This window comes from Arachis duranensis, chromosome 9, assembly GCF_000817695.3.
Source record: "Arachis duranensis cultivar V14167 chromosome 9, aradu.V14167.gnm2.J7QH, whole genome shotgun sequence".
NCBI lineage: Eukaryota > Viridiplantae > Streptophyta > Magnoliopsida > Fabales > Fabaceae > Arachis > Arachis duranensis.
Window position 1 is genome coordinate 107,864,117 of NC_029780.3, and position 9,322 is coordinate 107,873,438.

General features: G+C 32.1%; 2 protein-coding genes across 2 annotated transcripts; both read right to left on the bottom strand.

Moving 5' to 3' along the window:
* Nucleotides 1-922: 922 nt before the first annotated feature.
* LOC127741606 (ankyrin repeat-containing protein ITN1-like) lies at nucleotides 923-1,558 on the bottom strand. The gene has a single exon (XM_052254376.1). It carries the CDS (start codon nucleotides 1,556-1,558, stop codon nucleotides 923-925), a length of 636 nt encoding a protein of 211 aa, XP_052110336.1.
* Nucleotides 1,559-1,583: 25 nt separating this feature from the next.
* Nucleotides 1,584-7,788, bottom strand: LOC107466791 (uncharacterized). Its single transcript, XM_052254377.1, has 7 exons — nucleotides 7,680-7,788; nucleotides 7,017-7,505; nucleotides 6,694-6,849; nucleotides 6,461-6,568; nucleotides 2,539-2,643; nucleotides 2,020-2,061; nucleotides 1,584-1,933 (listed from the first exon to the last, which is right to left on the bottom strand). Exons 1-7 carry the CDS (start codon nucleotides 7,732-7,734, stop codon nucleotides 1,584-1,586), a joined length of 1,305 nt encoding a protein of 434 aa, XP_052110337.1. The 5' UTR covers nucleotides 7,735-7,788.
* Between the last annotated feature and the right edge of the window lie 1,534 nt (nucleotides 7,789-9,322).

Below are 9,322 nucleotides of genomic sequence, written 5' to 3' on the forward strand. Positions count from 1 at the left end.
AGAATGTAACTTTACTTAGCCATCACTCGAATCCAGTGATGAAATTTTAACTTTTGAGTTTACCTAATGAAGGGTAATAGAATCTCTCTATGAGGAACAAAACCGTGCTCCTTCCCAGACTTGCTTCTTCTGCCGTCGGCTACAACGAGCACAAGGAAGGCATGCAACTGAGTTCGAGATAGTAACAATACGGGAAACGACGACAATGACTAGTCTCAAGATCTTCGTCTGCCGTCCGGCGACGACGAGCGCAGGAGAGACGCACGAGCGCAACTGAACGCGAGAACCAGTGAATCACAAAGAGAGATGAGAGAGCTCGAGTTTCATTGAGACATTGATGAGAGAAAGGAGATAGGACATAAGGCTAATGAACGACGTCGTATTAAAAATTAAAAAAAAAATGCCTAATCCAGTTCAGATTATATAAACCGACCAGATCAAATCAAATTGAATTTAAAAAATAAATTATTAACCGGTTTTAGAAATTTAGTGATTGATGTTTTACCTGCAAATAGTATTTTTCTTTAACTTCTTTGAATCAAAAATATTTTACCTAATATTCATCACGCCACTTAACAGTGAACAATTGTGCGCTTAGAATATGATAAAAAAGAAAAAGACAGGAGATCAATTATACTATGAAACTTGGACAAATAATTTTCATAAAGTAAGAGCAATTAAGAAATCACTAGGAGACTAACAAACTAACCAATTATTACCGTTCATAACCGTCCACGCAACATAGTAGAGCAAGAGAAATGGTTACCTTTATTTTTCTCCGATAATTTTATAAAAAAGATATGGTACATTATATTGCAATACAAAGAAGAAGAGAAAACTATAAACCAAATGTTCAAACACAATAAGAATTCATCAAAGTTCAACACCACACTATCTACTTAACTAGCTTTTAGTTTTAGTCTCAAAGCCAAGGCTTAATATTTCTATCAAAGATGTCTGGTGCATAGGTTGACTTAAAGATCAGAACAAGCAATGGAAATTGCAACCAAATATATAAAGTAACCGGAACAGAGGCAAGCAGAGTCACAGGAATGACGATCCATGATCGGTTTTGGAGCATAAGGAAAAGAGAAGCACAAAACGCAGCCATCATGGTTGCAAGAGAGATGAACATGGTGGAAAGGCCTATGATGAGCTTTGTGGGCAGTGACTTGAGAAAATCATCCTCTGCATAGCGAGAAGTGAGGAGACCCAGAAACATAAGCAGTGAAGTTGTGGAAGAGAAGAGTGACACTGCATCTGATATTATAAACAATAGAAATAACTTTTTATGCAAGAAAATTGGATATCCCTTGCTTTGGTCATTGCCACCGGGAACAGTGAAAGCAGCAGCAAAAGTGATGGTAGCTACAAGAGCTGCTACAACACCGCAAGAACTAGCTGTTTCTTTGGTCCATTTCTCACCTTCTTTCACCAAATTGGTATGTTGTTCTGTGAACAGTGCTCTGGGTGTCAAATTGTCATCGTTTAAACGTTCCCTTATCATAGGCGTCGTGATACTCTCCACTTCCTTAAACCACTGCAATTCTCTTTGCATCTGTAAAAGGGCCCCAGGAATTGGACTAAGTTGTGTGTAGCATGGAATTTCCAAAGTAATCTATGGAGGTTGAAAGAAAAGGTTTCGCACTAAGGCCATGAATAAGATTGTAAACGTTTGCTTGACGATACTCCACAGCGAGGGAAAATATGCGCCTCCTTTTTTCATCATGGATCGCATAAAGTGTAAAGTGCACCTTTAATGCTTCCACAATGAATACAGCATTCCCTCGTTTTGCTGCCTCAAATATCGCATTCCTTATTCCACTTTCTTGTATTTCTTTATCATTTAAAGGAGTCACTCCTCTACATGTAGCACGTAAGAGTGCAAGATATTGTTGGTGACCTAACTTTGCTTCGCGTATTTTCTTAATTCCTGTTGTATGCGTATCAAAAATTTAAATATTTTCATGTGAAATTTCATATTATTAAAAGAATCTTAAAAAGGATTTCTTATGGTACCTAATAAATTGTCAATATTCCCAACCAATCCGAGCAGTAACCCTACATACACATCATCGTAAAAAAATAATTAGGGAAAAAATGATACAAATGAAAATGCCAAAATTCGAGCAAACGTACAAGCTGAGTTCCATGACATATATATTTGCTAATTAACAATTACTCTAACAAGAAAATATATTAAGAAACAAAAATTAGGAATTGTTCAAGGAATCTGATGTAATAACTACTATTAGAAGTTAAAATTTTTTTTCCTATACAAAGAATTCAACTTTTGGTTCTTTAACGAATGTCTATAAAACTAAAAATCGGCGTAATCACAAATTCTTCGTTGTAGCAATGGACCGAAAAAAGGATTTGAAACTGAAAAGAAAAAGTATAAAAAGGTAATTTTTAATTAGTTAATATTAGTCAATTTTATTTTAAAATTTATAATTTAAGATTTATAATATTTTTAGAAAATTAACTGAGGGAAAAAAATAAAAAATAAAATAAAATTAAAATAAAACTTTGACCTACTTTCATACAACCATCTTTTCCAAGATGGGAATTGGCTTTTATCCCCAGCTCCCTGATCACGCATTGCTAATTTTGGACAATCCCTCGCCAAGTCCACAGCCACATCTAATTAATATGCACGCATCATTTAATTAGCCACATCTAAAAATTGTGTTAAATTACAGCCATTACCAAAAGGGATCGAGATGCAATTGTAATGTGATACTAAGTTACCATGAAAACAGTCCTCGTATTGCAATATATAACTGTCGTATAATTACAATTTAAAATATTTATGTTAACAAAATAATAAAATAAGACAAGTTTTAGAGACCATTTATTTCAGGAATTTTTTACTAAAATAAAATAAAAAAATTATTTTTTCTTCAAATACGATTTTTGAACTTTAATTCCTCAAATAAGTTTTTTTTCTTGGCATTGGGACAAGTTGGTCGCACCCCTAGCGAATTCTATACAAACTAACAAGTTCTTCGCACCGGGTGAACTTTGTAAAAATAATAGTCGTCTTATCCAGACGAACTCCACTCAAATATATCAAAATTCACGTTTTTAATCCATATTATCGTTTTCAAAATAGAATATAGATCTCCAAACAGTATACAGGAGTACACAGAAATATACAGACAATAAGCATGGCTTCTTCAAAGATTTTTTTTATTATAAATTAAGAAAAACAAGCCATATTTAACCATGACAACCATTATCATAGTCTCCAAAAATACACATGTACACCTAAGTCATATTTAACAAAAAAATTAATTATAAATTAAAAAAATTATTTCCCAAAAATAAAATACGACTTATTTCTGTATACTCTTATACTCTTGTGTACTCTGTAGATGATAATAATAGTTACCATTGTTAACTTTCTAAACTCAATCTGATACATCTTAGTGGAGTTCGCCGGGTAAGGCGAACTTGCTCATTTTTATAGAGTTTGCCAGGAGTACTAGTAACTTGCTCAAACGACAAAAAAAAAATCGTATTTAAAAAATTAAAATTCAAAAATTGTGTTTGAAAAAATAATAATTTTTTATTTTATTATAATGAAAAAACCTTTATTTCAATAAAAATTCAATTAAATTTTGTTAATTTATATAAAATTTAAATTAAACTAAAATTAAATATCAAAATGATAAATTTTATAATTAATCTCGAGTTACTATTTATGAAATATAATACATAAACTAATTGTAAGAAATTGACTGATGTTCACTAAAAAAAATTAGCTCCTTAGTATTATTTTTTAAATTTTATATACTAAATTATAATATTAAATTTTAAATAAGATACAGAAGAGGAGTCTGCAGAGTTAGAGAGGATATCTTCAGTTGAAGAAATAAAAAATGCAATGTAGAATTGTGAATTGTTTAAGACACCTGGGTGTAATAGCTACAATTTGAACTTTGTTAAGAAGTGTTGGAAAGAAATTAGGTCTAACTTCACTAAGACTATCATGGATTTTTTTTTAGTCAAAAGTGCTACCACGATATTCTAAGGTTACTTGGGTGGTGTTGGCTCTGAAGTTTATTGGAGCTAGAGAGATCAAAGATCTTCGGCCAATTAGTATAATAGGATGTGTGTATAAGGTCATATTAAAGGTGTTAGTTCGGAGAATGCGGAGGGTAATGCCAGGATTAGTAGGAGAGACTCAAAGTATTTTTGTGAATGATAAGAAGATACATGATGGGACTTTAATTGTGTGTGAGACAGTGCAGTGGTTGAAGATGAGTAAGAAGAGGTCGGCGATAATCAAATTGAATTTCCAAAAAAACTTATGATAGAGTGAAGTGGACTTTTGTGGATATTGTACTTCAGAAGATGGGGTTTGGACAAAGATGGAGAGGGTGAATTAAAGAATGTGTTTGCACGGCGTCGATGTCGGTTATGATAAATGGGTCGCCTTCTAAATCTTTTAAGATGGAACGGGGCTTAAGGTAAGGTGATCCTCTTTCTCCAATCCTATTTGTTCTTGTTGTTGATGTCCTTTATATGATGGTAGGAGAGAGACAGTAAAAAATGGAAGGATTACTCTTCTGTTAGTTGGTAAGAACAATATTGAGTTATTCCACCTGCAATTTGCGGACGACACCATACTGTTTAATTTTGCCCACAGGAAGAGGAGACTATCAGGAACCACAAGTAGCTTCTACGATGTTTTGAGATGATGTCCGACTTGAGTATTAATTTTGATAAATTTAGTTTGATTTCGATTAATTGTGAGTAGGAGTGGGTACAAAGAATGTGTAGAGTGCTGGGGTGCAAAGAAGCTTCGCTACCAGTCAAATATTTGGGTATTTTTTTGAGAGCGAATCCTAGATTGGTCAAGACTTGAAAGACAATAATTGACAAAGTAAAAGAGAAGCTCAGGTTGTGAAAAGCTAAAACGATCAATAAAACTGGTAAACTAATCCTTATCAAATATGTGCTGCATAGCCTACCAGTTTACTACCGCAGCTTATATAAGATATCCATAGCAGTAGTAGAGAAGTTGGTCTCCTTGCAGAGGAGGTTCTTGTGGAATGGAGAGGATGGCAAGCGCAGAGTACCTTTGGTGAAGTGAAAAATTATGTAAGCTCCAAACAACTAGGAGGATTGGGAGTGGGTGATACAGTTGTTCGAAATGTAGCATTATTATTTAAGTGGTGGTGGCAGCTTTCGAAGAAAGATTGTCTATTATGGAAAAAAATTGTGTACTTTTGCAATGATATGAACCCAAATATTCTACTCTCTGCTCAGCCTGTACTTAAAAAAAGGAGATTTATGGAGGGATATTTGTCAGCTATAAATAAAAGATCAAGGGATAAGATGGTCAGAGGGTTGTCTTTGGAGATAAGGAATGGGAGAAGAATTCAATTTTGGAAGGATAATTGGCTGGCCTGTGGTGTGCTGAAAGACATCTTTCCATGACTTTTCTCGATTTCAAACCAAATCGAATCTGTAATTAGAAATTATGGGTTCTAGGACGGGTTAGAGTGAATATGAAATTTTCAATGGAAAAGTTAACTGTTCCAATGAGAGTTGGAATTAGTGAATTAGATTTATGGGGTGCTACAATCTGTCAATTTAGCATTCGAGAGGGAGGACAGAATAATGTGAACATTTGATAGATCAGACATTTATTCTACTAACTCCTTTGTGCAGGTTTTGCAGGATGAAATATTCCCGGAGGACATCTCCAGTTATCGCTTCACGTGTTCCATTTGGAGGGGGTTGATTCCACTAAGAGTGGAGTTGTTCACCTGATTTGTGTTAGTTGGAAGGGTCAATACTAAGAATAGATTAAGCAGGTTTGGCATTGTTGGTCAAAATGATACTGATTATGTGTTTTGTAAAAAGGATTTTGAGAATGATTACCATTTATTTCTGGGTTGTGAATTTACTTGACAGGTGTGGTGTGCTTGGTTGTTCGCCTATAAGGAACGATGGTTTATTTCAGGAACAATTAAACAACATTTCGAGAGTTGGATAGGGACTCCTGCTAGGAAGGATGAACGCAATAGGTGGTTGATTGGTTTTTGTGCTATCATATGAAATACTTGGCTGGAAAGGAATGACATGATATTTAGGAATAGAAAAGCAGGCATTGCGGATGTCATTAATAGGTCGATTAAGAGCTACAAAGAATGGGCTGGTTTTGATTTTTCTAGTTGTTGATGACAATACCGAAAATGACTACAATTTAATTTTGTATTTTATTACCTAATAACTTTGTACTTTCTAGCTGCTCCACCTTATTATGTTGAGTTTTTTGTTTCAAAAAAAATGTTATATTCTAAATCTCTAAAAAATAAAAGTTAAAAAATATTTTTACAATAAAAAGTAACTAATATTCCAACAATAATTAAGCTTAATTTCAATGAATAAAGTTGGGTTACATGATCAAGATAGAAGGATATTTGAAATGTACACATGAACTCACCACTACCAGCACTCCTTGCATAATTATCTCTGATGCTGTCATTAACTTCCGCAACGGGATTAACAACTTCATCTAGATTAAATTCATGGGCTAGGTGCACGTGGATCCCTTTGTTGTTGTATAAGCAAGTGTAAATGTGAATTTAGTCATACGTATAATATAAGCTACTTTCTTTATTTTAATAGTACTTGGAAGAGAGAAAAATAAAAACAAAAAATAAAACTTTAACTTACTTTCATAGAACCATCTTTTCCAAGATGGGAACCGGATTTGATCTAGTGACGAGGAAGGTGCTTTTGCTAACGTCAACAATAAGTTATCCCCAGCTCCCTGACCCTGATTACGCATTGCTAATCTTGGACAACGCCTCAACAAGTCCACAGCCACATCTAATTAATTTCCGCCATATAATTACAATTTAAAAACACTCATGTTGATGAAATATATAAGACAAATTCTAGAGAGTGTAGTTTAATTTAGTAAAGAACCAACTAAAATTTGCTACTTTATATAAAATAATATTATTGAATTGAAACCGAAGGTAGGATATTTTTACCAAACATCTTGGAATAGTAGCACCTGACGAGAAGATCAGCGCCATATTTGCCATTTTCAGGGCGCAACACATGAAATGGAGTGACAGAATACAAATAGCGAGCCAGTTCATTGTGGCCCAATTCAACAGCCCATGTCACCGGAATCCAATAATATGGGGTTGGAAGAGTGAGCAACCTATCATGTTTTGCGACGATGCATTTTGCAGCTGAAATGTTAAAATTCTCATCCTTATTTAAAACAGCAGAACACAACACTGTGTTTGAATCAGTTGCCAGCTCAAGATCATTCGGTGACATGAGTTGCACTAACTTGTCAACAATGTGCAAATGCCCAAACGTAAGTGCAATATGAAGTGCTCTTCCCCGCCAGTACGTCATCACCTCTGCCCTGATTGCTCCTCTCTCCGCCGCCGCCAACTTTAAGGTCTCCTCTAAGTCTCCCCTTCGCGCTGCCTCCAGTAATTTTCTCGTATTTGCTTCTGTTTCATCTGTATGTTTGATTCAAAATTTTAAAATATATATTTTTTATTTGTAGTACATAAGTTGTATCAATTCTATTTCATATATAGGCGGACATAAAGAAATGTGTATATACTAAGATTCTATATGTATTTTTATATATTTTTATACATGATAACTAATAATTAATAAATTAAAGTAACCTGGATTCCTTGATGCGCTTCCTTGTGCAGCAGAAACTGGTTTTGGTCCCTCCATGACGAAACGAAAATCAATTTGGTATATTGTCGTCAGCCAGAGCAGGCACCAAAATTGGAGATAGACACTTATGCAATCTAGTTTAGCTAATTATATATGCTATCGTCTGTACTATATTATAAGAAATCAGACCTGGACATGGTATCTTCTCACCAGAATCGTGTATAATATGTTGCCCTCCTCAAACTCAAAGAACCATTATATTCTATAGCTTATTCTTTTAGTGCTTAAAAGTTGTCTAACTTATTAAAAATTAATATTTAATTTTAAAAATAAAAAATAAATAATTATTAAATGTTTAAAATTTATCATAAAAAATAAATTTGATAAAAGTTAAACATCCAGTTGTAGACAACCTAAAATCAACTTATTCTGTCTTTCTACTTCTGCCTAGCTTTTTCTGACTCTCCCTTGTGTTTTTCATTTTTCTCTTTTTAATTAAAAATATTATACATATTAAAAATCTATTGCTAAATTAACTAAGGTCTAATTCTTATGATTGAAGTGTAACGTATTTACTATTTTAACTAAGGTCTAATTATCTGTATTCATAATTTTACTAAATTTCTAATTGAATTTTTATAAATTTCCTAAGTATATACTTATACGAACTAAATTAAAAAAAATTAAGTGATAAAGACTGAATCACAAATTAAATTATACATCAATGTTTCATATTTCTTTTAAATTGGGTGAAGTCTATTTGTCCTTTATTATTATGAAAATATAATAGAAGACAATTATGTATTTTCAGATAAAAAATTAAGAAATAAATATTTTATAATTATATTATATGAATTTAATTATAGAGTAATCATTAAGAATTGTAATTCATTTTTCAAACTACATATATACTTTTTTTGAAAACATACAAATGATGAAAAAAACAATTTTTTTTAAATAATTAGAAAGATGGTTTAAGACTCTTGATTATTTTTCTTAAATATATTAGTAAACTGAAGAAAAATAATGTATCCGATAAAAAATATTACATTAAAAATATTATCTTTTAGTATGTTATTAATTCATTCAATATCATGAAAAAAATAAATGAAAATATTTTATTTTCAATCCCGCTACGTTGCCAATAACATTTCTGCCAACATCTGCCAACTCTTATTTATAAGTGTGTTTAATGGAAGTGTCTTTTTGGATGTGTCTAATAAAAATGTCTTTTTTATAGCTGTGTTTAATAAAAGTATCTTTATAAATATATTTTTTGAATGTGTCTCTTTATATATGTGTTTAAAATATAATAATTAATCATTGTTAACAATAAGTTGGCAGATAATATGTTGGTACCCTATACTTTTCTTTTTATTTTTATGTGCAATTCTAATTTACTTTTATTTGTAATCAAGTTCTTATTATTTACAATTTCTTTCAATTAAGCCTTTATAAGAATATACCTATAAAAATATTTCGTTTTCTTTACACATTTTTGTAATGGCAAACATCTTATCACAAACTTTTATAAAATATGAAAAATTTAATTACAAACTTTTAAAATACAATAACCTATTAATAAATTAGACAAAATTACGAAGAATCCAAATTGATTATACCACTAACTAATTTCTTTTTCTTT

Coding starts and splice junctions, on each gene's coding strand:
- LOC127741606 (XM_052254376.1), bottom strand. CDS start 1,558: ATGCAAAGAGAATTGCAGTGGTTTAAGGAAGTGGAGAGTATCACGACG.
- LOC107466791 (XM_052254377.1), bottom strand. CDS start 7,734: ATGGAGGGACCAAAACCAGTTTCTGCTGCACAAGGAAGCGCATCAAGG. Junction 6,850..7,016: donor CTACTATTCCAAGATGTTTG/GTAAAAATATCC, acceptor GAAATTAATTAG/ATGTGGCTGTGGACTTGTTG. Junction 1,934..2,019: donor GAATATTGACAATTTATTAG/GTACCATAAGAA, acceptor CGCATACAACAG/GAATTAAGAAAATACGCGAA.